Source organism: Spizellomyces punctatus, assembly GCF_000182565.1.
Source record: "Spizellomyces punctatus DAOM BR117 chromosome Unknown supercont1.4, whole genome shotgun sequence".
Lineage (NCBI taxonomy): Eukaryota > Fungi > Chytridiomycota > Chytridiomycetes > Spizellomycetales > Spizellomycetaceae > Spizellomyces > Spizellomyces punctatus.
The window spans coordinates 1,355,930-1,383,071 of NW_015971540.1; the positions used below are offsets into that span (position 1 = coordinate 1,355,930).

At 47.2% G+C, this 27,142-nt stretch overlaps 12 protein-coding genes across 13 annotated transcripts; 8 read left to right on the plus strand and 4 right to left on the minus strand.

Annotated features, from left to right (window-relative positions):
* Positions 1-89: 89 nt before the first annotated feature.
* SPPG_02913 (ribosomal RNA assembly protein KRR1) lies at positions 90-1,864 on the minus strand. Its single transcript, XM_016751198.1, has 6 exons — positions 1,705-1,864; positions 1,466-1,632; positions 1,260-1,394; positions 930-1,196; positions 473-868; positions 90-407 (listed from the first exon to the last, which is right to left on the minus strand). Exons 1-6 carry the CDS (start codon positions 1,799-1,801, stop codon positions 294-296), a joined length of 1,176 nt encoding a protein of 391 aa, XP_016610487.1. The 5' UTR covers positions 1,802-1,864; the 3' UTR covers positions 90-293.
* Positions 1,865-2,002: 138 nt separating this feature from the next.
* SPPG_02914 (uncharacterized protein) lies at positions 2,003-2,703 on the minus strand. The gene is made up of 2 exons (XM_016751199.1): positions 2,398-2,703; positions 2,003-2,327 (listed from the first exon to the last, which is right to left on the minus strand). Exons 1-2 carry the CDS (start codon positions 2,528-2,530, stop codon positions 2,119-2,121), a joined length of 342 nt encoding a protein of 113 aa, XP_016610488.1. The 5' UTR covers positions 2,531-2,703; the 3' UTR covers positions 2,003-2,118.
* Positions 2,704-2,855: 152 nt separating this feature from the next.
* Positions 2,856-7,548, plus strand: SPPG_02915 (5-oxoprolinase). Its single transcript, XM_016751200.1, has 11 exons — positions 2,856-3,854; positions 3,914-4,017; positions 4,082-4,137; positions 4,204-4,555; positions 4,617-4,747; positions 4,834-6,590; positions 6,671-6,709; positions 6,777-6,925; positions 6,982-7,046; positions 7,108-7,247; positions 7,311-7,548. The coding sequence occupies exons 1-11, from the start codon at positions 2,885-2,887 to the stop codon at positions 7,427-7,429; spliced, it is 3,882 nt and encodes a 1,293-aa protein (XP_016610489.1). The 5' UTR covers positions 2,856-2,884; the 3' UTR covers positions 7,430-7,548.
* A 195-nt stretch (positions 7,549-7,743) lies between these two features.
* SPPG_02916 (uncharacterized protein) lies at positions 7,744-8,362 on the plus strand. Its single transcript, XM_016751201.1, has one exon. It carries the CDS (start codon positions 7,789-7,791, stop codon positions 8,179-8,181), a length of 393 nt encoding a protein of 130 aa, XP_016610490.1. The 5' UTR covers positions 7,744-7,788; the 3' UTR covers positions 8,182-8,362.
* On the minus strand, positions 7,874-9,702 carry SPPG_02917 (uncharacterized protein). Its single transcript, XM_016751202.1, has 3 exons — positions 8,761-9,702; positions 8,633-8,698; positions 7,874-8,574 (listed from the first exon to the last, which is right to left on the minus strand). Exons 1-3 carry the CDS (start codon positions 9,694-9,696, stop codon positions 8,338-8,340), a joined length of 1,239 nt encoding a protein of 412 aa, XP_016610491.1. The 5' UTR covers positions 9,697-9,702; the 3' UTR covers positions 7,874-8,337.
* A 154-nt stretch (positions 9,703-9,856) lies between these two features.
* On the plus strand, positions 9,857-11,488 carry SPPG_02918 (uncharacterized protein). The gene is made up of 6 exons (XM_016751203.1): positions 9,857-10,422; positions 10,491-10,583; positions 10,644-10,770; positions 10,838-11,038; positions 11,106-11,175; positions 11,234-11,488. The coding sequence occupies exons 1-6, from the start codon at positions 9,877-9,879 to the stop codon at positions 11,289-11,291; spliced, it is 1,095 nt and encodes a 364-aa protein (XP_016610492.1). The 5' UTR covers positions 9,857-9,876; the 3' UTR covers positions 11,292-11,488.
* A 593-nt stretch (positions 11,489-12,081) lies between these two features.
* Positions 12,082-15,025, minus strand: SPPG_02919. 2 transcript variants are annotated; one of them, XM_016751204.1, is made up of 8 exons: positions 14,378-15,025; positions 13,832-14,304; positions 13,588-13,755; positions 13,407-13,522; positions 13,011-13,343; positions 12,860-12,940; positions 12,639-12,791; positions 12,082-12,577 (listed from the first exon to the last, which is right to left on the minus strand). In XM_016751204.1, the coding sequence occupies exons 2-8, from the start codon at positions 14,271-14,273 to the stop codon at positions 12,242-12,244; spliced, it is 1,629 nt and encodes a 542-aa protein (XP_016610493.1). In that variant the 5' UTR covers positions 14,274-14,304; positions 14,378-15,025; the 3' UTR covers positions 12,082-12,241. The 2 variants fall into 2 exon arrangements, with proteins under 2 accessions (XP_016610493.1, XP_016610494.1); XM_016751205.1 differs by having other exon boundaries at positions 14,374-15,025.
* Positions 15,026-15,782: 757 nt separating this feature from the next.
* On the plus strand, positions 15,783-17,714 carry SPPG_02920 (uncharacterized protein). The gene is made up of 3 exons (XM_016751206.1): positions 15,783-16,009; positions 16,087-16,248; positions 16,349-17,714. Exons 1-3 carry the CDS (start codon positions 15,943-15,945, stop codon positions 17,704-17,706), a joined length of 1,587 nt encoding a protein of 528 aa, XP_016610495.1. The 5' UTR covers positions 15,783-15,942; the 3' UTR covers positions 17,707-17,714.
* A 1,372-nt stretch (positions 17,715-19,086) lies between these two features.
* SPPG_02921 (uncharacterized protein) lies at positions 19,087-19,969 on the plus strand (the record flags this gene model as incomplete). Its single annotated transcript, XM_016751207.1, has 2 exons — positions 19,087-19,310; positions 19,369-19,969. The coding sequence occupies 2 exons, from the start codon at positions 19,087-19,089 to the stop codon at positions 19,967-19,969; spliced, it is 825 nt and encodes a 274-aa protein (XP_016610496.1).
* Positions 19,970-20,302: 333 nt separating this feature from the next.
* On the plus strand, positions 20,303-20,611 carry SPPG_02922 (uncharacterized protein; the record flags this gene model as incomplete). The annotated part of the gene is made up of 1 exon (XM_016751208.1): positions 20,303-20,611. One exon carries the CDS (start codon positions 20,303-20,305, stop codon positions 20,609-20,611), a length of 309 nt encoding a protein of 102 aa, XP_016610497.1.
* A 646-nt stretch (positions 20,612-21,257) lies between these two features.
* Positions 21,258-23,180, plus strand: SPPG_02923 (uncharacterized protein). The gene is made up of 2 exons (XM_016751209.1): positions 21,258-21,445; positions 21,511-23,180. The coding sequence occupies exons 1-2, from the start codon at positions 21,373-21,375 to the stop codon at positions 23,055-23,057; spliced, it is 1,620 nt and encodes a 539-aa protein (XP_016610498.1). The 5' UTR covers positions 21,258-21,372; the 3' UTR covers positions 23,058-23,180.
* A 622-nt stretch (positions 23,181-23,802) lies between these two features.
* SPPG_02924 (uncharacterized protein) lies at positions 23,803-25,685 on the plus strand. The gene is made up of 9 exons (XM_016751210.1): positions 23,803-23,827; positions 23,888-24,189; positions 24,254-24,390; positions 24,459-24,513; positions 24,587-24,705; positions 24,773-24,908; positions 24,966-25,188; positions 25,244-25,409; positions 25,475-25,685. The coding sequence occupies exons 1-9, from the start codon at positions 23,810-23,812 to the stop codon at positions 25,612-25,614; spliced, it is 1,296 nt and encodes a 431-aa protein (XP_016610499.1). The 5' UTR covers positions 23,803-23,809; the 3' UTR covers positions 25,615-25,685.
* Positions 25,686-27,142: the final 1,457 nt, after the last annotated feature.

Here is a 27,142-nt window from a genome sequence, read left to right on the forward strand (position 1 = left end):
TGTCCTCTATATGTTTTGCATGCAAAGTATTGTTGGAAGTATACGGTACACAAGAAAGAAACGGTCCTTGTCTGAACATGCAAGGACTGCGAAATGACATTATCGATCTATCCCGTCTAGTTGTTATTGAAAGTTGCACTGCCATCTTGTAGGGCAATTCCAAACCAGTGCCATCTTATAAACGAACAAATATGAAGAATGGCTATTTGACAATAAAATTACATGTTGCATCCCAAAACAGTCGCCGCCCCAAAGTGTAACTATCACATTGAAAAATTAGGAGAGAAACGTAATTATTCCACTTCATATTTTGTCTTTTGCTTCTTTTTTTTGGACGGCGCTTTGATCAGGAAATCTTCCGCTGATTCCGTTCTTGCGTCTTCCGCCTTCTTTCGCTTCTTTGCTGCCTGTGTTGCAGAAAGTTCTGATTATGCATGTTATATCTAGACCTTGATAGCAGTAACAAGCGTACCTGATCCTGAAATTTCTTCTTCAAGTCGTCAATCGATATCGTTTCGTTGGCTTCCTGCTTTATCTTCTTCTCTATCTTTTCAACAGGGGCCACAAAAGCTTTCTCCCGCTCCTCCCTCCTCTTTTGACTGTTTTCTGCTTGCGCTTCTTTCTTCTTTTCCATCCTTGCAGCATCTTTTTGAGATTTCGATAAGAAATATTCTCCGGACTCGATTTCCAGGTCTTCTTTTCTAGGCGCCTGTGTTGGTGGAAAGAGGGGTCTGTCGGATTTCTTAACCTTTCTGAGTGGCTTCTTTTGTTTGGGGGCTGACGGTTTGCGGAACTTGGGAAGGAAGCGGTCCCACGACTCATGGGCTAGCTTCGGGTCTTTGGCGAGCTCACGTTTGATCATTAGTTCCTAAAAACGTCCTATTATTAGCCTGCGTCGACATGTAGTGATCATTATTTGATGAATTTACCTTGATGTGATAGATCGGATGAATGTTCTTCATGCAGTCGATGACAATCCTGCGCACTTCCTTTAACCCCTTGTGTGGACCCATACATGACACAGTATTTCCCTGCACCATGACGTAGCAGTTTGTGAGGAGTTCGATGGCTTTCAGCGTATTGCCATTTGGACCAATCAGACGTTGACGTCGCTTGACGAAGCGTTCCTTGTTCCGAAGAATATTACCAATCTTGATAATGTCACAAGCGATACCGTCTTGTAAGACTTTGATGGCCTGTATGCACATGAACTATGAGCAACTAGTCGTTGGTGCGCTGCAGCCGCATATACGACATACCTGTTGGTATGGAACACTACGAGCGAGCAATTTAATCAAGTCCCGGGCCTTGAGGATAATATATGGGTCCCACGTCTTTCTCGTTGTCTTCACCGTCATGCTTCCCTCAATCAAATCCAAAACACATGCAACTCCCTGTCAGAATTAGAGTATGTGTGAGAAGGAATGTTTTCCAGTCTTCAGCTATAATCCAAAAGATGACATACCACTTGCTCCAATGCGGAAGTTACCATTGGCCATACTTCCCGAAGATACGCTTCTCTATATTTTGGGAACAATGTAGCAAACGAAGATTCCTCTAAGAACGGGGCGGTGTTGTCGGTAGGTTTAAATTCTTCAATTTTCCAGTGATCAATGTCATCAGTGTCCCAAGCTATCTCCGGCAAGAAGAAACCCCAAGGTTAATACTGCAGGTACAAGTGCCCAGTTCCAAGGTTGAACGTACGTTTGTCTCGTCGGTATTTTCCCTTTTTTCCTGGGCGCTGTACGGGTTGAGTTTCTTGAGCATCCTCCGACGGTCGTGCGTCTTCCACGTCAGACATGCTTTAATTGCTGTGGTTTGTCTTGCCAAAGCAAATGTGCGGTGATGTTTTGGGTGATCTGCTGGCAGAAATCGACGACTTTTGGTCCAAAATGCTGAGGTGAACAAAAGCAACTCAGGATCGAACCAAAAAAAATAATGGTTTGATATTGACCTCATTGGCTGAAATCAGACGGCCTTTTGGCGATTACGGGTGGAACGATTGCGCTGTTTAAATAAATGTATAATAAAATGGTACAGGAATCTTCGAAAGAAATGCTACAATGAAAAGTATGCTCATTGCCCGAACAAGTTCTGCGCAATCATCTGCATTCCTCCCTAGATTTCCATATCAAAGAGATCATCCTTATCCTCCTTCTTTGATGGTTCTGGCTTTTCTACCTTCTTTTCTACTCTTTTGGGTGCCTCCTTCGGTCGCGGAACGTTTGTTACGCCAGGGATATACGCAAGCCCCTTTGGAGGTGTCTGCGCTAGCGGAGAGCGAGACAGATTCAATAGAGCATCTTTTGTATAAATGATACGAGTTCCTGTTTTTATTCCAAAAGCGTCAGATATTTGCTTTATGACATGCACAACACAATCAACGGCATCCCATACCACCGGGCGTTGTTCCAAATATGGTTCCACCGGGGGTTGTTCCGAAATCATGAGGAGGTTTTTCACCAGGGCCGGCACGACGGACAGCAACAGGTGCAGAAGGTGACGGAGTAAGGAAATGCTTCGAGGACATTATGGCGGAGATTGGCACAATACAAAGAACAACGGGGGTATCCCAGCGACTAGTATAACGTTCACGACGACGACGACGGGAGGAGGCAAGAACGTTCGTGGCTGTCCGGCGGTCTTGTTCGGATTGGCTGCTTACTGCAAAAACACAAAGTTTGCTGCTGGGGCAAAAAGTCTGAAGTTCAGTTATTTACAAGTCACTTGACCTGCCATTTGATTGATCATCTGACATTGGAGTGCATTCGATTCCATTATCTCTGATGACTCATCAGTCGGGCAAATGCTGTAGTGGCAATTGAACAGCTTTCCTCCCCATTTACACCTTCCAAGCACCATCCATTTCATAAACATTTCAAGCATGCCAGGCATTCGTATCTGTATCGACCGCGGTGGTACGTTTACAGACTGTATTGCCTTTGTACCGTCTGCCTCGGAGTCTTTAGGATACAAGACTATCGTCGTGAAGCTGTTGAGTGTGGACCCACAAAACTATCAAGATGCCCCAAGAGAGGGCATCAGGAGAATATTGGAAATTGCAACCGGAAAGCCCCATCCTCGAAATGTACCGGTTGACACATCACAGATCGATCTCATTCGCATGGGCACAACGGTCGCAACAAATGCACTGCTTGAGCGCAAGGGCGAACCTTGTGCTCTTGTAATTACAAAAGGATTCAAAGATCTACTGCACATTGGAAACCAATCGCGTCCAAAGATCTTTGATTTGGCCATTCACGCACCAGACGTCTTGTATGAGCAAGTAGTAGAGGTTGATGAGCGAGTCACGCTTATCAATACCTCAGATTCGAAAGAAGGAAATTCATCATTTCATAAAGGCGTTACGGGGGAGTGGGTACATGTGCTAAAAGAGCCTCCACTGGATGAGGTTGAGCAGGATCTCAAACTAGTGTACGATCGCGGCATCCGTAGTGTGGCCGTCTGCCTGATGCACTCTTATACATTCCCAAAACACGAAGAGCAAATTGCCGCTCTTTGTCGCAATATTGGATTTGAGAATGTGACCCTCTCCTCCGCCATCATGCCGATGGTGAAGATCGTGCCAAGAGGAACATCTGCGACAGCGGACGCGTATCTTACTCCATGCATTCAACGATATATAGAAGGGTTCTTCTCGGGTTTCGATGAGGGAATTAGAGATCCCACTAAAGTGAAGGTAGAATTCATGCAGTCCGATGGAGGTTTGGCCGCCGTTGATGATTTTAGCGGATTCCGGGCAATTCTAAGCGGACCAGCGGGTGGCGTTGTTGGTTATGCTCTGACGAGTTTCGTTGAATCCGGAAAGCCAGTCATCGGATTTGATATGGGAGGTGAGCAGTGAAGGCTGTATTACTTTTACTTTCATATCGTATCTTATGGCTATGTGCAGGAACGAGCACAGATGTCTCCAGATTTGCTGGGCGATACGAGCATGTTTTTGAAACGACTACGGCAGGAGTTACAATCCAAGCACCGCAACTGGATATCAATACGGTATTTGTTCAAGAGAGATGTTACTGTACTGGCATTCGATGAGTCGAACTGTCTTGATCTGTAGGTCGCCGCAGGGGGCGGGTCGCGGCTTTTCTTTAGGAACGGCTTATTTGTTGTGGGGTGAGTACCTGATCACTTTGCTACGGTAGTCTCGTAGCTCCGTTCCTTAGTATCATACTATTTTAGGCCTGAGAGTGCCGGTGCGGACCCGGGTCCAACGTGCTACCGTAAAGGCGGACCACTTACAATTACTGATGCAAACCTACTCCTTGGACGTCTCATTCCCGACTTCTTCCCTAAGATCTTTGGACCCACAGAGCGCGAACCACTGGACGTCAGCGCAACCAAAAAAGCCTTTGAGAGCTTAGCAGAGGACATCAATAAGTTTTTGGGCTCTGATAAGACGATGACGACAGCCGACATCGCCTATGGGTTTGTGAAAGTAGCAAACGAAAGTATGTGTAGACCCATTAGAGCGCTCACTCAGGCCAAGGGCTACGATACGGCAGATCATATTTTGGCATGCTTTGGTGGCGCGGTACGTAATGAGGTGCGCACACAGGTGAGAGCATGCAGCTAATTATCAAAAATGTCACTAGGGTGGTCAGCACGCATGCGCCATTGCCCGTTCATTGGGCATTGAAAGAATCTTGATTCACAAGTACTCTGCCATTCTCTCGGCTTATGGATTGTCTCTGGCAGATGTTGTTCATGAGGAACAGGAGCCGAGGTACGCTCCGCTCATAACTTGATCGTACAGAATCTGTTCTGTCTCCCTAACCTAATTACGGCAATTGCCAACCCGCCTCTTTGTAGTGCCCTAACCCTCAATGCAGATGCAATACCACATATTCAATCCCGTGTTGCCGCATTAACTGAGAGCTGTGTGGCCGTCCTTGAACGACAAGGTTTCACACGATCTCGCATTCAGCCTGAGATCTTCCTCAACTTGCGATACCAGGGAACTGACACTGCTTTGATGACGCTTAAACCTCCTCAGGAGGATAACTGGGATTTCGCAACCGGATTCGTTGAACAGTATCAGCAAGAGTTTGGGTTTACGCTCCCGGATCGCGATATTATAATTGATGACGTTCGGGTTCGTGGCATTGGAAGAAGTATAGAAGGGGATGATTTCCGCACTCGTGTGCACGAGGAACTTGAGACATTGGAAAGGCGCCCTGTTGATGCCAGTAAACGGGAGATGCAGCAGCCTGTCTATTGGGAAGGGGGCTACGTTGATACACCTGTTTACGTCCTAGAAAAGCTGGCTGTGGGTGATCAAGTGACTGGCCCTGCTTTGATCATTGACAAGAATGCAACCATTGCAGTAGAACCTACCTGTAAGGCCGTTATCACCAGTGAGCATGTTGTTGTGGATGTCGGCGGTCAAAGCAAGAAAACGCGATCTACAGAACTAGATCCGATCCGGTTGAGTATTTTCGCTCATCGATTCATGAGCATCGCCGAGCAAATGGGGCGAACGTTGCAGAAAACGGCGATTTCAACCAACATCAAGGAGCGATTGGACTTCTCTTGTGCCTTATTTGGCCCCGACGGTGGGCTTGTAGCCAATGCACCGCATATTCCTGTGCACCTCGGTTCAATGCAGGAAGCTGTGCGATGGCAAATGGAGCATCTTAAAGGGGACCTGAAGGAAGGGGATGTGCTGCTGACCAACCATCCTCAGGCCGGAGGATCTCACTTACCAGACATCACTGTGATCACCCCTGTGTTCAACAAGGATAAGATTGAGTTTTTTGTCGCCAGCCGTGGACATCATGCCGACATTGGAGGTATTCGACCTGGATCCATGCCTCCAGATTCGAGGGAGCTTTATCAAGAGGGTGCAGCCGTCAAAAGCTTCAAACTGGTGCGTGATGGCAGATTTGATGAGGAAGGCATCACACGCATCCTACTAGAGGAACCAGCACAATACCCCGAATGTAGTGGCACTCGATGCCTACGGGACAACATATCTGATCTGAAAGCGCAGGTCGCTGCAAACCATAAGGGAATCACACTGGTGAAGGCGCTTATTGATGAATACGGCCTGGAAGTGGTGCAAGCTTATATGCACTATATTCGTCAAAATGCTGAGCTGTCTGTTCGAAATTTGTTGAAAACCGTTTATGAAGAGCACGGACCGCATCTGTCTGCTACCGATTGTATGGACGACGGCACGCCCATCTCGCTTTCGATTACCATTAAGCCAGATACCTACTCTGCAGTGTTTGATTTTACCGGAACTGGTCCTGAGCTCTACGGCAACACCAATGCCCCACGATCCGTGAGCTACTCAGCTATAATCTACTCGCTCAGATGTTTGGTCGCGCAGGACATGCCGTTGAATCAGGGTGCACTTAATCCTATTGAGGTTATCATACCTGAGGGGACGTTACTGTCTCCTGGGGACGGCGCGGCAGTTGTAGGAGGAAATGTGCTGACTAGTCAACGGGTTGTTGATGTGGTTTTGAAGGCATTTGGAGCCTGTGCTGCCAGTCAGGGTTGCTGCAATAACTTTACGTTTGGAAAAGGAGGGGACGACGGTTTTGGATATTATGAGACGATTGGTGAGTGACTTCTTTGCTGTGGATCTAGTCTCCGGTACTCGTCACCCCTGATTCTGACTTTGTGTTCTGAACGTGGCTAGCTGGAGGAAGCGGTGCCGGGCCAACTTGGGATGGGCGAAGTAAGTAGCTGCACCAACTGGACGTCACTGTCGGTGATTTTGATTTTTTTTTTTTTGCCTTCGTTAGGCGGTGTTCATACGCATATGACCAACACACGAATAACCGATCCCGAAATCCTCGAGCGTAGATATCCAGTCATTTTACGAGAGTTTGGGTTGCGTAAAGGTTCGGGAGGTAATGGCTTGCATAAAGGTGGAGACGGGGTTGTCAGAGATGTACGTGACGCTGCTATTTCTGTGTACAGGTAATGTATGTTAACATTCGTTTGCAGATTGAGTTTCTTGAACCACTTCATGTCTCTATGCTGTCCGAGCGGCGAGTCTTCCAGCCGTATGGGTAAGTGGCATTGTTTTCAATGTACGCATCAGCATAGTCTCTGACAGATGTTACCATGTAGCCTCAAAGGCGGGCATCCGGCTCTTACTGGTCGCAACACGTTGATAAGAGCTAATGGACGTGCACTAAACTTTGGTGGTAAGAATGCTACAAAGGTGGACAAAGGAGATCGATTGAGGATTGAAACACCCGGTGGTGGAGGTGAGGAATGAAATCATTGTTTCTTCACGTCTACGATATGTTGACATGTGTTGGCATTTTCAGGATGGGGTGAGCCAACCGACCAGCCGAAACAAACTATTAACAACATTGACAACAGTGTGCCATATAAAATGGGTGGAGGATCTTTGCAGAATTACGAAGCGGAACAGCAATCATTTTGAACCGTCAAGGAAGGTTTGTACCATCATCTCGTGTAGAGCAATGCCCTCATGCAATATAGCACGTACGATAGACGTATAGGCATAGACGCGGAATAGAAAAGATCATGTTGGTTGCAAGACTTGTCAGAGTTATTCAGATTGCTTGTTTAGGTGCATGTGCCAAAACACACTACATGACATTACCATCCGCACTAGCAATCATGAAAATAAATAAAGAGTTTTGTTTATATTGGGCCCGCGACAGTGACGTCATATGAGTAAGCCCCGACATCCACCCAAAGTGCCCGTCCGCGTTCACTCTTGTTCTTTGTCGTTTCAAACTCTACTTGCACTAATAATTCTCATTTTATCAAACAATCATGTCCAAACCAAACATTGATGAACTCGGCGGCATGGCATCTCGCAACAAAGACCACACCCACTACCCACCCCACTTGCAAAGCCATCTCACTACCGACGAACGGGGTGTCATGATTGGCAACGAGGATCCGTCCTCAAAGCCCAAGGCTACTAGCAACCCCGAAGAAGTGAACACGGCCTTCGCATCTAAACCCCTTGAACAAGCCCTTCCCCCGCAACACGCGGGAACGATTGATGAACTGGGTGGAATGGCGTCGCATAATGTGAAGCATACACATTATCCGCCGCATTTGCAGAGTCGTATTGGTGTGCCGACCATGACGGGAGCGGTGCGTCAGGAGCATCCTGTTTCGCAAGAGGTTGAAGAAGAGAGTGTTGTTGATGCTTTGTGAGGTTGTGGGATGTACTAGGTTGATAAAAGTCTTGTAAATAAAGTTGTTGAATCCAGTGTGCTTTGTGGTGGTGGTGGTGTCAATGGACATCTATGCACACCAAGATCGAAATCAAAAAGCGTTATTGTTCAATTACGTGTATAAATGCATCTATATCTACAAGAAAGGTTTCAAAATAGCCAAAACTCGCTTTGCTCTATTTACAATAATCTTTTGGGGTTCAGCCTCTTTTGCCCCTTCATCATCAGAACTCGAACTGCTGTCGCTCTCTTCATCACTTTCCCCATCTGATTCAATAAATTTGATCTTGTTGCCAATCTGCTCTCCCTTTTTTGGGATAGCGGCTTTTGGATCTGTTAGACGGATAATCTCTTTGGCTTCATCGCTCGTTTCCTAGTTTGACAAGGGTAAGAAGGTGTGCTGATGTGGGAAATGAATATACATGGCTTACTTCGCGGGCTTTGTGGCTGAGATCTTTGATATATTGGAGAGCCAGAGCGAATGCTTCGTCATTCAACTGCAAGATCATCATAAATGTTAGAACCGCTGACATCAAGTTAGGGAACGTCGCCGACCTACTTGGTGTGTGTACCACAAATTCCTCAAGATCCAAACTTGTCGGACTTTTTGAAATTTCCAGTTTTCACGGTCGGTAACGTATTGTTGCAAGTATTCTACTGCCGCCTGCCGTCGTTTACTCTCACCTGGTGCAGACGGTGGAGCCACAAGCAGGGATTTGGCTTTGACCGTAGCGGGTTCTGAGACATTTGTCTCTTCCGCCGCCCCAGGCTTCTCAGTGTTAGACTCTAGTGCACCTTCTTTTGCAAGTAGCTTTTCTCGCATTGATTGGCGCTGTTTGAGTTTTTGGACGGCGGTTGGTTTGGTTTTTGGTCTTGGTGTTCGCTTTTTTCTTCGCTTCTTTTTCTTTTCAGGAGCACCCGTCGACTCGTTGTCGGGAGTCGTTGTCACTTTTTGGTCGGAAGCGTCAGCAGGTATATCATCTTCGTCTTCTCCAGAACGTTTTCGCTTCTTGTCCGTTACTTTCTTATCTTCACCTTGCGCTCCGGTCTCGTCTTTGTTGGATATCACCTTGTTTTCATCTGTGTCCTTCTTGTCCTCCTTCTTTCGCTTTTTCTTTATTGACTCATTCGCGTCCTGTGCATCCGTACCGGTGCTCTCTTCTTTTTTTACATTGGCATTATCTGCCGCCTTTCGTTTGGACTTTCGTTTCTCCTTGCTTGAGTCAACTTCCGTCTCAGTCTCTGCTTGTTCCTCGACGCTCTTTTTCTTTTTGGTCATTTCCTTTTTAGGCTTGTCAGCCTGCTCAATGGTTGTGGTATCCTCATCGGCAGCTCCGTCCTTGCTCTTCTTTTTACTTTTCTTTACTTTATCGCCATTCCCGGATTTATCCCTTTTGGTTCGCTTCTCCTTCTTTTCTGTGTCAGCGCCATCCTCAGCTTCGCATGTGGCAGCCTTTCGTTTGGACTTGCGAGGCTTCACTTCCTCGGACGTCATGATTCCGCACCACAAAAAACCAAGTGCGACGAAGGCGAGCTACAAGCCAAAAAGAAGTCACCAATCGCAGAGGCTTAGCAATATACCCCAATATGGTTAAATTACGGGAGTGAGCGAAGTCTAACGCAAAGTCCGCTCAGCACGACATTTGTTGGTTTTGAGACATGTACACGAATAAACATGTCAGCGCTTGGCGAGGAGGATAATACCGTAAAGACATTGTCGCTGTCGTTTGGTGGCCAATATGGGCTGCCGGTAGCTAAGAGTCTTGAGCAAAGATTGGCTGAAGAGAATCCCTCGTTGCCGTCCTTTATGGTCCGACCGTCTGCACATGCTTCCCTTTCAGCTCCACGTAATAACACCTCCCTACCATCCACAACAATGTCATCTGCAACTGTACCAACGAGGTCATGCGTACGCTTTGTGGACACTTCCCACCGGGATTTCTTTGCGTCAAAAGAATATCAAGCACACTGCGACTTTGACACTCCAAATCAAGCTGAAGGAGCGCGGTGGAGTACATTAGGGGAGTTGGCGCACCAATTAAGCTTTGCCCTCGATCTGCTCGAATTTGAGGGCGGCCGAGGGTTTGAGGCAGAGATCTTGCGAGTTGCTGTGGATGACATTATTGATGCGACGCTAGAGGATCCCGAGGTGGATGTTGATTTGGAAGTCAAGGTGCAGGCATTGCTGGACCGGACAAGGACGCTCATTGATTGTGCTATGGTAGTAAATAAGAGTACTTGCTTGATGTGCGCATTTCCCTTGAAAACGATATGTTCCTATCCGCACAGGAGCATGGGACTTTGAACACTGCCAAAAAGCTCATGGACATTTACGGCATGGACTGGGCAACAGCACGCAAGTTGATAGAAAGTGGGATTCAGGTAGCTTTTTCATTAATGGCGGTACTTTATCATTCTCATGCTGATCTTTTTCCCTGAAAGGTCCGAGCCCTTTTGAATTCGTCTGATCCAATTGGCATGTTGCCCGAAAACTATCTTGACCCATTCCAAAATTTTGGTTTAAAGCATTTTAATCGCACGAAACGGATGCAAGCAATCAGTCGTCAAGGTACTTTGAAAAATTCTGCTACCGATCGTCTGTCTGCCTACTAGTAGATCACTCATCCGAGAACAAGATTGCATGTCTATTCTCGAAAAGCTTCAGGCTACCCTTGCAACGTCATACCCGGAGCTGAAGATCAATCCTTGCGGCTCTTTTGCGAGAGGGTTACCAATGCTCTCCGTTATGAACATTGTCGTACCCTTGGACGTTTCTGATGCATCCATAACCGCTGAGCGGATGATGAAATTGTTTGTTGCGGATGATCTCGTTGAGGGTATGTACCAGAGGTTTCATTGGTCACCCGGTCATTTTGCGCACAGTGTCAACAATATGGCATCCAGGTGCTTCTGTCGAGCCACTGTCAGAGAACCAATATCTTGCTCTTGTGCCGCTGCGAAATCGAGCTGTCATGTGAGGAACCTGATAACCTAGTATCTGGATGGTACCTGACTCGCTCAATCTTTATTAGCTTGGATCTAAAGGTTCTACAATTTGAAAGTCAGAACGATCACGTGCAGCGAGGATAGCTTGAACGATTTTCCAACTCGTCGCTTCCAGAGGTGTTAAAGTGCAAAATGCTGCCATCAAACATTTGTATATCTGTATTCTAGATGGCAAGTGCCAAACTTTTTAGCAGTAGCATGCACATGTGTATAGTCCACCTTGTCCTGCAAGAGCTTCCACACTACACAAATAATTTGGCAAAACGACTAGTCATTTCCCTTGTTGAATTCCCGTCGGCCGCAAACGCACACGCACGACAAACACATCTAAACTCTTACGCGAGTTGCAGGCGTTTAAAAGGAAGAAACCGGGAACGACAAAAGTCTTTTGAATCCATGGCTGTGGAACTAACAAGGAGACAGGAAACTAATTTTTGTACTCCAAAGGTTCCAAGTATAACATGTACCAGGATTGGGAAATTCGTGAAAAATTGCCAGTGACGTGGACCGGATTTTTTTTTTTTTTTTTTATTTTTGTGACGACGACGACGACGATGGCTGGAATGCCATGGCCTCCCCATCTCGTAGGATCGTTGTCGACCTGTAACGCAAGCAATTGTGTGTTGAACGCTATAGAAGAAAAAAAAACAATTGCCAGTCGTTAAAGCCGTGGTTTGACCAATTGTTGTAACACGCGGCATCCTTTGAAGCGTCACTTGTCGTCCGTGTGCACCGGACACTATTTACTGTGCTGATCATTGAACAGCATCCAAAGTGCACTTGACATGTTATCCATACCATGCGCTTTCTGGAATGGGCACAGTTGATACTTGGCTGGCCAAAACTAAATGTGCCAACTGGACAGCAAAAGTTCAAATGCTACAAGATATTTACTCTATCAAGAAAAAAAAAAACAAAATTGCTGCCATGCAAAAGTCTTTCAAAAAGACAAGGATATCCGTGCAAAAACAAAATCATACAGCAATTGTCTGATCATTTCTCTAAACGAGACAACATTCCTCTATTCCCTCTCTTCAGGCCCGCCAATCACATACTCCTCTTGCAGGATAATAGCGCCCACTAGGTCCCGGCGGATGGTGCGGTGCCGGTGGATACCCATCATACGAAGGTTTCAGGCGTTTGGGTTGCGGGTAGTCGGGTAAAGGTCGTTGATAGGTTGGAGACGAAAACTGGTATGGCTGTTGTATGGCGGGCGGGTACCGAGTGGATGGCTGTGCCTGGATGCTGTATGTTGATGTCGGTGTGTAGGGCGCATACGTTGGGTAGTTGGATGGGCGGGGCGGAGGTTGAGGGCGGGGTTGAAAGTGATGCGTGGGTGGAAGGGTGCGTGGATCGGGTTTGCGGTGCCGCTAAAAATGGGATGTGTGAGTCAAGAACAAGGATGGGACCTCTACGTTTTTTATGCATTACCCATTCTGCGGATTCATCATGGTACGGGGGGCCTTGATATGGGCTAGGATACGGCTTCTGTTGCTCGGGCGGTGGTGGTGGTTGGCGATAGTATGCAGGTTGCGAGACCCGCACCAAATTGGGAGGATGCATATGGCCGTTTAGTACATGCTTCTATGTGCAGGACGTTCTTGATTAAAAAAGGATCCATGTAAACCGCAACTGTGAACTCGTCCACAAACCTTTTTAACTGCCTCCTTTTCAAGTATCATGTAAGAAATCAGCACATTGGGAGCTTGTCGTCGCAGATGCATGTCACCTTTCTACACACAACGGCATTAGAAAACCAGGGAAAAGATGCACAACATCCACGGACAAACTATGCCAACTTACCACCCTGCTGTAAAGTGTATCGTAGCGATGCAAGGAGGCTTCGTACGCTGCCAGCCTCGTGCCCACTTGCGGACCCACTTCCCCGGTGCGGCTAACACCCGTAGGTTGGAGAGGCTTACTGGGGGCCCTTATCGGAGTTGCAGGAGTTCGGCCAGATGACCAGTGTAGGCTCTGGGAAGGCGCTGAGGTGACTGGACGCGGAGCGGATGGAGGGTATGTAGCATTGTTTCGTTGTGCATGGTGGTAAGCGTTCAAATCGTCACAATGCGTAAGGTCGATCACGTCTGGAGATTTGTACTGGCAGTTCCGTCTTTGGTCTGCTCCGGGTGAGTACTGAAAGGGCATTATTAGGATACCGAGTGACGGAGAATGGAGAGGGCGTAAAATATGACTTACATTCGACGATGGTGTGTGTATGCAGTGGGTATCGGCATTCCGATTCGGGGTCACATGGATAGGTTGTGGAGCTGGAGGTGCAGCAGCCGGGGGTGTAAGCAGTGGAGGGCCCAGCCCTACAGGCATGATTGTGAGCGTTGCGTACAGAGATATATACAAATTGTAGACGTGGCAATGTTACCTGTAGAAATTGGATGAGGTGTGCGACCGTCGACGATGGGACGGGTGCTCTGGGGATAAAAGGGTGTTTCCCTGTCGTGTAGATGAAAGGGACGATTTTCGAAATACCGATGACTACCATTGGAGATCCGATGATTGGGAGGTTTCGTTGTTGTTGTTGGAAGGTGTCCTAGCGATTAGAAAAAAAAAGATATGATTTTAACATACAGAATTTCTTGCACAGTTTAATCAAGTTGAAAAGCTACCATGTAGTCCAATCTCTGCAGCATTTGCAGCACCTTCTCCAGGTGACGTTGCCATCTTGTTGGGCACTGCTACAGGCACTTCACGGGCGATAGACTCGGGCAAGTCTCGCGGTTTGCCTTCAGCCAACGATAAGAGTGACGTTGCAACAGCGGCCAACGTCTCCAGCGGTGAGCGCGGGGCATCGTCACCAACGACTTTTTGCACTGTACGGATGTTGACGGTGGGATCGGATTGGCTCAGGAGATGCTGCACAGAGGAGCGTTTCAGAGGTGTCAAATGAGCGAGTTCGTGCTCCTGTGATGCATGGAACGAGCGTTTGCGGTTGATAAGGAATGGATCCGAGTGCAGAGGTAAAGGTTGGTACATTGGCCGGTTGGTGCTTGTCATGGTGTGGGCGGAGAATCGATGAAGATCCTTTGCAAGAGGATCCAATCCGTCCATAAGGCGTTCGTGAATATATACTCAAGGATGGCTTTTGGGGAACAGAGGAAAAGAGTTGAGCATCGTTTTGACGAAACGAATACGTGCACACGACACACACACACACGGCAGTTTTGTACCGAAAAGCCTTTAAATTGTCACATTCAATGGAATAAGCCCTTTGGTTCCTTCCCCGGCTTGCCTCCCAGCCAGAAACATATACACGAACAAAAAAAAGAAACGACCGGAGGTTTTTCTCCCTCGTCCCAAACTCCCTTTGACCTTACGACGAAAACATGTGTCGTTCCAACCCGGGGAAACGTACCTTTTTGGTTTGTCGGTCAAGATCTCGTTTTTGTTCCAGCTCAACAAGGGGGCGGAAGGAGCAAGGGAAGGAAAAGGGGGATACCAATTGACAGCAGGAACAAAAGAAGTTTACGCGCGCGTGAGCGGATTTCTAGGTGAAAAAAAAGGTCTCCCCCCGCCAAACGCACACACACACACACACACACAAGGGCTTTTTGAACCGTTGGACTTTTCTTCCTTAAAGCCCCCAAAGAAAACGCCGCCCCTCCGGCGAGAAGAATGTGTGTGTATTCAAACGAGATGAAAATGCGCGAGCAAATTACTCAGCGGAATGCGCAGGGATGCCCCAAACCCAACCAATAAAAAGGAAATGAACAAGGACAGTGTAAGGAAGAAAGCCGGTCTTGTTGAATGGATAATGCTTATCCCTTGAAACCAAAAACGCAAAGACCCTCGTTCGTCGTCGTCCTTCAATCCTTGTGCAAAACAACAAACGGGCCATTCAAAATCCAAAAATCCTACTTTTTTTGAACACTTTTGCGGGGGGTCATCCCACTGTCTCCCGGGGGACAAATTTCATGATCATATTCAGGGAAAGTGGCTTATGACATCAATACGCGATTTAAGGAGCCCCAGCGGTTCCAGAACCAGATTTGTGGGAACAATGGTCCGTTGGTTGCGCAATCCCAAACAATTGGTACAACCCGGGTTTTCGGAACTCGGCCAACTTATCGGAACGGCTAACGTAAGCAAACACAGCAACGGGGGGGTGTCGCAGGCGTGACAAAAAGTGTTGGCTTTTGTCCTTCCCCCAGGTCCGGTGCGTGTTGTTACAGAGGTGCTCGAGAGTCGAACAAGCAACAAGGCCCCATCACACGAGAAAAGGGGAAATGGGCCTGAACGCTCTGAAAGCCCGAGCAAAACGTTTACCAACCGATGAGTTTTGAACACTCGGGTGACAAACAAAGGGCTTGAATAATTGCCTCATACACATCTTGACCTCATCCAAAGGAACAAAAACAGTTTTATAACACAAAAGGAACAGGCACTGAATTCATCAAAATCTCTTGATATTGTAGTAGTAATCTTTCATCACCAGAAAGGGATCGTTTAACAAAGGAGGCGTTTATGGAAAGCATATGCCAATCACAGCTCCCAATGCATCCAAAATGGGTTTCAAAGTTTCTAAAAATAGTTGTTGCAAATGACCCAAAAAAAAACAGGCAACCGCAGAAACCCATATAGATATTCAAAATTGGGGACAAGAAGCAACAAGTTTTTCTTACTCTGATTTTTGGTGGCTCACATAACTACGCCCTGGAAACTTTAACCACGTTTCGAACCTATAGTTGTCGTTGTGTTTTTTTGTTAACAATCAGCATCAATGGCCATGCTTTTGGCTCAACGATCCGTTGGCCTTTCGGAGGGATGGCAGCAGCAGCAGCAACAAGGTAAACTTTTGTAACGCATGACAGCACAAACCGACGTGTTTGACTAACGTTTCACCAACTGTGGTCTCTCGTAAAAGATACCGAGCAGTTGGATGTCGTCGATGACGAGGGCACAGTCGATGACAGTGAGACAGAATCAGTATTAGCGATAAATGACGACGATGTAGATCAATTGAGTGAAGAGGAGCTCCGTCGGAAACTAAAAGAGTCCCTGGCGGTTTTACGGGAGAAGGAACGAGGTGGGTTATTTCAGGGTGTTTTTTAAACCCCCGCGAAATGGGCTTGTTACAAAAGGTAAAACAAAAACGATAACTAATCTCCTCGAATTGGGTGTTCTAGATTTGACGATTGCGGCGGAAGTGGGTCAGCATCTCCTTGAAGCCCATGCTGCGCTCCGCGAAGCCTACGATAATTACCTCAACGACACATCCCGTAAATCGGTAACTCGCCCCCCAACACTCAGCCGATCCAACTCGACACCTTCAGCCCTCAATTCCCGTGTACCATCCTTTGACGTCCTTACACCAGATACCAAGCGTCAAAAAATCAATGATTTTGTCAAATCGTGCGAAAACCTGTTTGCGTCCTCGGAGGTGTTGTTTGCGTCGCAGAAACTCAAGCCGCGACGAAAAAGACAAAATGACTGGGGCCCGTCACTGGATTACCTTGCTGGGTCGTCCTCCTTGGCGAAATCTATGGAGCTTCTTTCCGGGTTAAAGAATAACCTTCGGAAAGACTCTTCATTGCGCTCGGTGGGGAGCCAAGGCAATGGATCAGGCGCAGACTTGTCCGGCTATGTTTCAACCCTCGAAAAACAAGCCCAAGAGTATCAAGCGCAGATTGCAAACTTGACGGCTGAAATTAAAGATTTGACCATTGCACGGACCAAAGAAGCCGAACGGTATGCCCTTCATATGGATGAAACTCGTGCGGAACTTGGAAAGGCCAACGACAAGGTTGAATCACTCTTGTTGACGAATCGCGATCTTCGTCGACAAATTCGAGACAATAGCAAAGAGCACACATCATTGGAGTTACAAGACCAAGCGCTCATTGATACCCTTACCAAGAAGCTTCGCGAAACTGAAGAAGCATATCAAAAACTCTTGCAAGAAAAGCAAAACGCCGATAATAATCTCGACCAAATCGTCTCTGAAGCTCGACGCCTACAAACCCTCGTCAATCAACTTGAACGACAAGTTGGAGATCAAGCAGACATTAAAACCGTATGCGAACATCAACAAACCCTCATCAACGAGCTCCAAGAGCAACTGGAGGAAGTCCGAGGAACCTATACTGTAGAACGGGCTGAATGGGAAGGAAGAACCCAACCCCGCGGCATTGGATCCGAACCACAAAACCAAGTTCCCGAACAAAAGAGCCTTCACGACATTCTTCGTTCTGTCCCTAAACCCCTCCCAACCATGACAACCGAACCAACCGCTCCATCCACCCCATCCGCTCGTCGGGTCTCGGCCACAGCGGCGGCAGTCGGTGTCCTCATGCGATCAGAACCCAATCCACAACGCATTGTGCATCGTCCATCCCTAGCAGATGTTGCACAACCAAATAGTTCGGCTTTGTTGTTTAATTTAATGTGGGGATACGTTCGAGGGGTTATGGGGCGGAGAGGAGAAGAGGAAGAGGCGGTCTGGAATGCTGTTGTGGGCGGCAGTGGAGTGTTTGGGTGCATCTAAAAAATGGCTTCTACATGTGTGTGTGTGTGTATTCATATCATTCTTTTTTTGAATATTTTATTTTTTTTGGTTTTTTGTTTACCCAGATACATGCATATAATGACAATAGTTGCATCAAAAGGGATAGCGCAACTATTTCATTTTATCCTCATCATTTTGCGATAAGTTCCGCCATTGCTCCATATCTGCCATTTGCTCCATATCGATGATTCAGTGAACAATAGTTGAAAGACAAAACCCCGCTCCATAACGCGCGAAAGGGCAAACGCATTGTCCAAGGCATGTTCCAAGGGTGGACATTTTTGGGGGTTCGTTTTTCGTTTCCTTGGGTCCAACTATTTGCATTTTCGATGGGTTTCTTTTTTGGCGGGGTAGGCTTTTTGTTATTACTCCTTTAATCCTATTTAGAGAACTGATTGCTTAATCATTCCCGCTCGAGTTACCCGTTTGTGAGTTGTTTTTTGGGTCTGATGCCAAATGTTTCCCCATTATAAAACTTGTTTTGTTTTTTATTTTATCGCTGGAATTTGGTGCGTTTTGTCATCGTCTCCTTCTACCATTTGATCTTGGAGGCCCCTGCCCAAGAGGGCTGAGAAGCGGGTGTTCGATCGGTAAGTATGTCTTTTTGCAAGTACCAAAGCGTTACCATGTAAAACATGCTGGATATACAATTACACGGGCAGATGGATAGAAAAAAAGCAGGTACGGAAAGTGTCATTGTCGATCACATTCCGCCAAAGACACACCCGCCCGGAAGTGGTTCCTAGCTTCCCGCTACAGTGCCTGACACTAGCTACCCGCCCGTACCGCCCGCCAAAGGTACTGGTAGAACATGTGTATGAAGCCTAGTTCCCTGATGGATTCCTCACTACAAGAGACACTTGAGATACTGCGGGGAAGCATGCCCCCAAGATCAAGTCTCTATCGCTATGACTGATACAAGTTTTGGGACGGTTTGATCTGTTTGCGGTGAGCGTAGATTTTATGCCAAATGCATGGTATAAGCATGGTAAGGAGGGCCGTTTGTTAATATCACAAGCAATAATAATTACACGGCACCATGGTACTCGTGTAGCATAAAACTAGGTTATGCCACCTTCCTGGTTTGTTTTTTCCGTTGATATCCATGGTTCAGATAGATTTTGGCACAAATGACATGGCCGTGGTGATGGTTAACGCCAAATAACCATAATGACAAGAAAAAAGTGTGCACATCGAAAGTAAAGCCAGCGGACAAACCGTGCGTTCGATTGCATGCCCAAAGGTCGACTTAAGCCAATGACCAGGTTCAACATGGCAACCGCGCCTAGTTACCGTTAAGGATGCTCACTTGACGAGTTCGCCCTTTGGTAGATTGCGCACAAACACTTTCCTCATGGGATGCCGCTCCCAGGAACGCATCTCGCCCTCGTGGGCACAATATCACTTACCCTTCCCTCCCTCATATCCATCTACCACACCAACCTTGGCCTCTCATCCCCTCTAATACCGTTCAGCCGAATATACGACACGTTGCATTTCACCTACCAACCCCGCCCAAAATTCAAGCTCTTGTCACGAAAAGAATCGATAGTGGGGCACTTGTTTCACCATGTTGATATTGCGTGAGTGTGTTGAATGATTTTTTTTGTAATAGTCTCTTTCTAATACGCTTATGAAAAGTCACTGGTTTGGAAATACCTACGCGATACTTTCCTCTGGATACTTTCTCGACCTTGGGCTTATCAAAACCCTCGTACTGATCATTGGGGGCGGCGTGACGGGGGCGGTGACGCATATATTGGAATGGACTATCAAGACAGGACCGATACCTATCCCTCTCGTACAATCAGAGCCAGAGCCTACATCGCTCTTGTCTGATATTGTGACGGATGCTCAAAACCTATTTACGTCTATTTTTACGACGACGGCCCCAGCTCCATTACGTACTCCTGAGCGGCTCCTTCCGCCGTCCACCTACTCGCTTTGTGGTGCAAGTGCCGCAGCGTATGCGCTAACAGGAGCTGAGATTGCGGCGATATTATGGGCAGTCAAAGAAGCATGGGGACGGAAAGGGAGGTCACGGATAGGCGACCGAGATCGAGTCAGGAAACTAATTGTGGTTGCGCTTGGGAGACTGGTGGCCGTTGTTGCGCAAGTCGTGGCAAGCATGGAGCCTGGACGACGGGATGGACCGCTTATTATTGGTCATGGTGCACATTTGGGTGGATTTCTGTTTGGATTCATTGTAATGGGATTTTGGCAGGCCAGGCGATGGATTTGAAGGGACATTACATAGAGATGAGAAAGTTAGCATTTGGATAAGAAGCGACTCAACCTTACTTTGAGCTTGAACCATTGGACTAGCAGCATAGCGAGTCTAAAGTCACGGGGATTCCAAAGTCGCGGGTATGGATCACGGGATCCGCGTATGTAATCAATGTGACGTCAGAGTCATCGACCGCGTCATTCTGAGATGATTCGACTGCGACAGGATATAAAATGGGCTTTCGTTTGAGCCATTTCCTTTCAAAAACCTAAAGACATGCTTTCAGGAGCCAGACCATTGAGATCCTTGCTACGCACACCAACACATCCATTCCGAGCAGTTCGCACCATGTCATCCGCCAACGCATCTGGAGGCAAACAAGCCAGCGGAAAGCCTCAAGGTGTCTCACACAATGTAGGAGGCAACACGGACATCAATGCCGAATCGGGTGGAACGAAATCTGTCAAGGGTTCTGACCCGGCAGCTAAACAAGCGCATACCACCACGACTTCTGAAAAGCATTGGGGGACGACGCAAAAGTATCAGACAGAGGAAGAAGCGTACTCTGATCAGTATGGCAGAGCTGGAGGCAAGGGAGGGCAGAATGACAAGAACAACAAGGAAGAGCCAGACCCGACAAAACTTGTTGATGCTTGAAAATTCTTTGTAAAATGGGTGTATAATATACCAAGATGGATTTCTTTTCCAACAAGCGGGCTTTGATTCAAACGCATGCGTTTTTCCATTTACGGCTTGGAACGATCGAATGGTCTGTTACAATCTGGCCATTCCAATTCCCCTCGTGGGGGCAAAGAGTAGAATGAGCTCTTCCCTTGCTTGTTAAATGGCCCGTTTGTTGTTGGTTAACAAAACGAACAGTTGCCATGGGTCTAAAGACGCATTCTCGCAGTTTGCACGTGCTATTGAAGAAGCCCTTGAAGCCCAACACAATCAACACGTTGAGGCTTGTCTTTTAATCCCTCCGATCGCCCACACACGTGCATTCGTTATACTCATAAAGTTTCAAGATGCGCAAAAAAAAATTCATCCGTCAAAATCCTTAATTGTAAAAAACTCTGTAACCTTATTGTGGAGGGGTTCTAACAGGCACGTGCAAATATTTTAGCCAATCACGTACTTGAGAATGCAAACGTGCATTGTATGTGATTACATAAAATGTCTATAAAAGGCAAAATTGCACGAGTGTCGCCCAAGTTAATCCTCAACCGCTTCTCGCACCCTCGTAAATCGGCGGGGTTAGCGCCTTGGAAAAAAAAAAATGGAAAAGAGAAACGGGAAGGAACGGGCGGGGCGAGGGGAACATAAAAAGGAAGGGTGAGCGTTGGGTTCCCCCTCCACAGCGAGCTGCTATCTTCAAACATTCCAAAAGGCCAAACGTTTAGAGCAATCGTGCAGAAATGGACGTTCATCAGTTTACCTACCTTTTTGTCCTTGGTCTGATTTTGGCCTTTTTGGATGCCTTTGGCATTGGTAGGTGTTCTCTGCATCTTTTGTTCTAGCTTTACAAGACGCTTATTTGTTTTTCTCTTTGTTAGGTGCTAACGATGTTGCCAACTCGTTTGCTACCTCTGTCGGTTCCCGGTCCATTAGTTTGAAGCAGGCATGCATCATCGCCATCTTCACCGAGTTTGGAGGTGCTGTTCTCATGGGTGCCTCCACCACCGACACCATCAAGAACGGTATCATTGACCTAAAGAACTTTAAGGGCAACCCAGAATTGCTCATGCTCGGTTTCGTTTGCGCTTTGGCCGGATCTGCTACCTGGGTCTTGCTTGCGTCCCGAATGGGATGGCCCGTGTCAACAACTCACTCTATTGTCGGTGCCATTTGCGGTGTCGGTATCGCTGGTTTTGGTGGAGACGCTGTTCTTTGGGGTTGGGACGGTATGGGCAAGATTATCGCCTCGTGGTTCATTTCCCCTGTCGTGGCCGGGGTTGTGGCTTCCATCATCTTCCTGATCACAAAGTATGGTGTCATGCGAAGCCCCAACTCGCTGAACCGCGGTCTGAACGCCATCCCCATCTACTTTGGTATCACCATTACAATTTCCGCGCTCTACGTCGTCCTCAAGGGTGGAAAGGCTGTCAAGATCAACTCTGACAATGTTGGCGTGGTCCTTGGTGCTACCTTTGGTGCTGGTGCCGTTGTCGCCTTGTTTTGCTTCTTCTTTATCCGCGTCTGGCTTAAACGCAAGCTTGTCAACGAGGAGAAGCTCGCTTGGTACCAAGTCTTTTACATTCCTTTTGTTGGCCCTCAGCCTCGCGACGAGCACATTGCCGACCGCCTCACCAGGACCTTTGGTGACCACTCTGTCCCTGCCAAGAGCGACGTGGAAAATGGTCAAGTTGGCGTTGCAAAGGGAGAGGAGGTTGCGATTGTCGAACACGACCCTACTGTCACCGCTCACCCGTCTCTTGTAAACCTCGACAAGGAGACCTCCGCCACCGGAAAGGCCTGGAACAAAATCAAGGGTGCTCTTACCAAGGGTGTTAACATGGACGTTGCCTCTGTGCAATCCAGCCACGTCAAGGAGGTGCACTCCCACGCTGTAAAGTACGACTCAAAGACAGAGTACCTCTACTCCTTCCTTCAAGTCATTACCGCATCCTTTGCCTCCTTCGCCCACGGTTCCAACGATGTTGCCAACGCTGTCGGTCCTCTTGCTGCCATTTACCACATCTGGAGCACCGCTCAGCTTCCCGGAAAGAAGTCTGACGTGCCCATTTGGATTCTCGCCTATGGTGGTGTCGCCATTGATATTGGTTTGACCTTGTACGGTTACAATGTCATGAAGAACTTGGGTAACAACATCACCTACCACTCTCCCTCCCGCGGTTTCTCCATGGAACTTGGTGCCGCCTTGACCGTCATCACTGCCAGTTTCATTGGTCTCCCCGTCTCCACAACTCACTGCATTACTGGAGCCACCGCCATGGTTGGTCTCTGCTCTGGATCATGGCGGGCATTGAACTGGAAGGTCCTTGCCTGGTGCCTTTTCTCTTGGATCTTGACCGTTCCCGTAGCCGGGCTCATTGGTGGATTGTTGTTCGCCATCATTGCCAACGCACCCAAATTTTTGTAAGATAGAAGAAATTCGAATTTTGGGGGACAGATGGAAAGGGCGCAGGACACCTTTAGCAAGTCTTGGCATTGAGCATTTTTTCACTTAGACCTTTTTTCTTTTTGTAACATATGATGATCTAATAGTCAATACAAGATTTGATTCTATGCTGTTCTCTCATCATTTTGCTACGAATCATTGAGTTGAATGGAAAAGTGCCGTATGTAAATGGCGTAAGGTTCCGCCGTCGCACCTACTCTGGTTGCAGTTTGTGAGGCAATGTGCAGCGAGGGTTTTCCATGTACATTCCATACACGTTCAGAATGTTCACGACGGTCAAAACAGAGCGTTGCCGTGATGCAAGTCGTCGTATCCAGGTGGTAGCAGCGGCTGGCATGTGCATTTTGCATCTCGGGCTTTTCGATGTCTGATTACATAAGCAGCTCGCACAAGAATCTCCGACAAGAGTTGGCCAGCACGGCCATGCAAGCGGAGCATGCATTGTGCACAAGGCAACCTTTGAAATGCATACACACATGGGCCAGGCAAATCTCCATCGGAGCAGCCGAAAGCTGTTCTATGACGCGGCCCGATCCTTGAATATGGAATTTAGAATGTTTATTGTGAAGCGATGTAGAGTTGGCCCACGTCGAGCAGAAATGATCCCAGTCCGATAATAACAAGTAGGGTGACTGCCGAGCCACGGGATTTTTGTGTTTTTTTAAAACACTGTTGTGTAGTGACTTGTAGGTTCTACTTTGCAGTCTACGAATATGGAGGATCCAAAAAAAGTATGCTTTACTCATTGATCTACTTGGTCCTTTACCTTTGCACTAACTGTTTCCATCTAGCAACCACGTTCCTCATCCGTTCTCTTCCCACCATCCATCCCACCACCCCCGTCGCATGCCCCACCCCTCCCCCCATACCCCAGATCCTCTGCCAACATCTCGAGCCCAGAAATGCACATTACACCCTCTCAGAATGACGTCTCAGAAGGTCAAGACGCATCTACCCCTTCTCCAATTCATCGTGCACTGTCTGTGACGTCCAATGCGACTTTACGCCGTCTGGATCCCGATGACCCTATTGTGGTTTTGAGGAATATACACAAGACGTACTTGTTGGGGTTGGAAGGAGTCGCAGCGTTAAGGTTTTGGTTCATGTTGCTGTTTTTCCTGTACCGTATGCAGCAATTGCTGATCTTTTGTCACCAGAGGTGTGTCATTGAAAATCCAACGAGGGGAATGGGTGGCGGTCTATGGCACATCAGGGGGAGGCAAGACTTCCTTGTTGAATATTGTTGGGACGATTGATAAGCCGACAAAAGGGGATTTGACTATATGTAATACAGGTGAGAAATGTCGGTAGTTCTGGGACCATTCATAGAGATGTTGGCTAAAAAGTTTGTGTTGGTCCTAGTTATCACCCCAAATACTAAAGATGAGGTTTTGGCGGAACTCCGACTCAACAAGCTGTTAGTGTTTCTGCAACGAGCGCGATGTGATGGAGCGAAAATACTAAAAGATTTTCCTTTGTTTGCTATTTAGAGGCTTTGTCTTTCAAACCTTTAATCTCATCTCCTCTATGACGGCTTTGGAAAATGTGGAGTTGCCCATGGTTCTCAAGGGCACTTTGACGGCTTCGGAGCGAAGGGCCAGAGCTGTGGGTGTGTACCTAAAAAAACATGGTGTTCTCCACTCGCAAAATACTAAAACCAATCTATTTGCCAACAGCTAGTCTTGAAAAAGTTGGCCTTTCCCACCGACTCCACCACTTTCCGGCCAAACTTTCGGGGGGTGAACAACAGCGGGTTACCATCGCCCGAGCAATAGCCAATCTCCCTGAAGTCCTCTTACTCGATGAACCAACGTGAGTGTGCGTCCCGATTTGTGCCTTACTCCTACCATAGTACTTAAATCCTTCCAGAGGCGACCTAGATACATCCAACACCCATCGCATTATCGACCTCCTCCATCGTCTGAACAGCGAAGAAGACGTGACACTCATTATGGTCACTCATGATGTATACCTCAAGAACTTTGCGCATAGAGTCATTTATATGCGCGACGGAAAGATTCAGCGCGTAGAAATGGTTCGGACTGCCAGAAGGGCAGAGGCGTTGGACGATTTGAGGCGTCGAATGGAAGAGGTATGTATCATTTGTGTTGGGTTGAATGTGTGCAAAAGTACTGACAAACCGATAGGATAAACGACCTACGATGTCGAGTGACCCATCAAGCAGTCATTCACCAACGGGGGGACACATTGGTCAGTTACCTGGGGAAGCAGTACATCGTCCAGGACGTTTTGTGTCTTGCGCAACCGAGATTCGAGAACCGGGAGATTATGCCACGTACTCACCTGCATGTGGTATGAGGAACCTTATAGGCCATTCCTTTATGTTTTATCGAGATACTGAATTCTGAATATGGTAGGTATACCCTCTGTTGTCCCTGATGCACAACACCCGCAACCCGCACAGCGGCCCTCAGAAAAGAAGCTGGAGCAACCGGCAGACAGATTTGGTGGGAGGCAAGTGTTGAGGAGTGTAGAGGATATCGATCATATTGTATAGAATGCAAGGTTTTTATGCTTGTAATTCGGTTTTTTGTACAGTTTTTTTGTGAATGTTATGCATATAATGGCTAGTATACTAGACATGCGAGCAAATCAGTAGACTTGTGCTGCTTTTTCGACTTGGCAGAACCGGGGAAAAGGAGGTTATAGTGCCAATGATGTGAGATGTTACAATATACTGCATTCCTACAATGTCTAGCACGAAAAAAGAGCCTTTACCATTACTGTTTGTTGCCAACTTTTGCAAGTGTTCCAACTCGCAAGCAAACGTCGGCATCTGTTCGCTGATGCAAAGGTGCTGCTGGAGAATATGTCCCCAATCCTCAGGTTCCTCCTTTCGAGCATACTACTGTGCAATTGTCTAATTACTTTTCAAAAATGTTTATGCCTGGCAGTCTGAATCCACCGCAGCTGCCTGCCTTGAGAGCTATGCTTTCTTCAATAATATATATTCAATGAGAAAATTCGACCAGAAGCGACACCCATGGGCATACGACTTTATCATATGTGTGTGCATCCGGAAAATCAATCTATCGATATTTAACTCTCTGCTGTACGATTGTTTACCGAATGCACAAAGCTCGCCGGCAACCCAATGCAAACTACGATCCCAGCAAGAGCGCTATCTAGGCTCACATCCTAAACCCTGATCATGATTCTTTTCCAACTCTACATTGTGGGCAACCCTCTTGCGAATATCTCTCTTTTATCGTGCCGCGTTCATCTGCAGACTTTGAACATGCGGGGAATCCACACTCGTATTTCTTCTGCACATGATCTCTTCAACAGTAATACCCAACTCGGTGATAGACCATATCTCCACCGAACAATTCAAAGCCCTCAAGTAGGCATCCATGGCCGTATATGTCGTCAGAACACTGAGTAATTTGAAAACGCATTCGGCTATTTTTGTTCCAAAGCTCATCAATATTATAAACGATTGGGTATGGCTTGCCTCCAGATGTGTTTCCTTTAAAAGAGCGCGCTGCGAATTCCGGATCTTCCAAAGGAGCCATATATCGACAGTGGAAACCATCACAAGATAAAAAAAGAGTCCAACAGTCGCAGAGGTTTTGCCGACTCCATTATGGTAGTAATTTGTAGCAAAGCTCCAAAAGTTATTGATGTCGGTCACCGCAATAGATGCGTAAATCATGATATGGTCGACAAAAAAGAAGGCAGCAATGGCCCCTGAAAACACCTTGACACAATTCGTTTGCCACGGACGTCGGTTGGGCATCAGGGAAAGCAACCGTAACGCCATAAAGTAGGTAAAAAAATACTGCATAATATCACTAAAGTTGCTTGCGAGAAAGGCGATCACCGTGGTGTGTCGTCCGAGTGTACCGTTGAGGGCATCGGTGGCGATACTGCACATGAAAATGTCTAATGCGAGGGCTAGGAAAATCGGTACCAGCTGAATGAGAACTTTTTTGTTTTTCTTATATCGTCGTGACCAGTTTACTAGTGCGGATATTGTAAACGCAGCACCCATCCCGGATATAAAGATTCCATCTTGTCGTTGG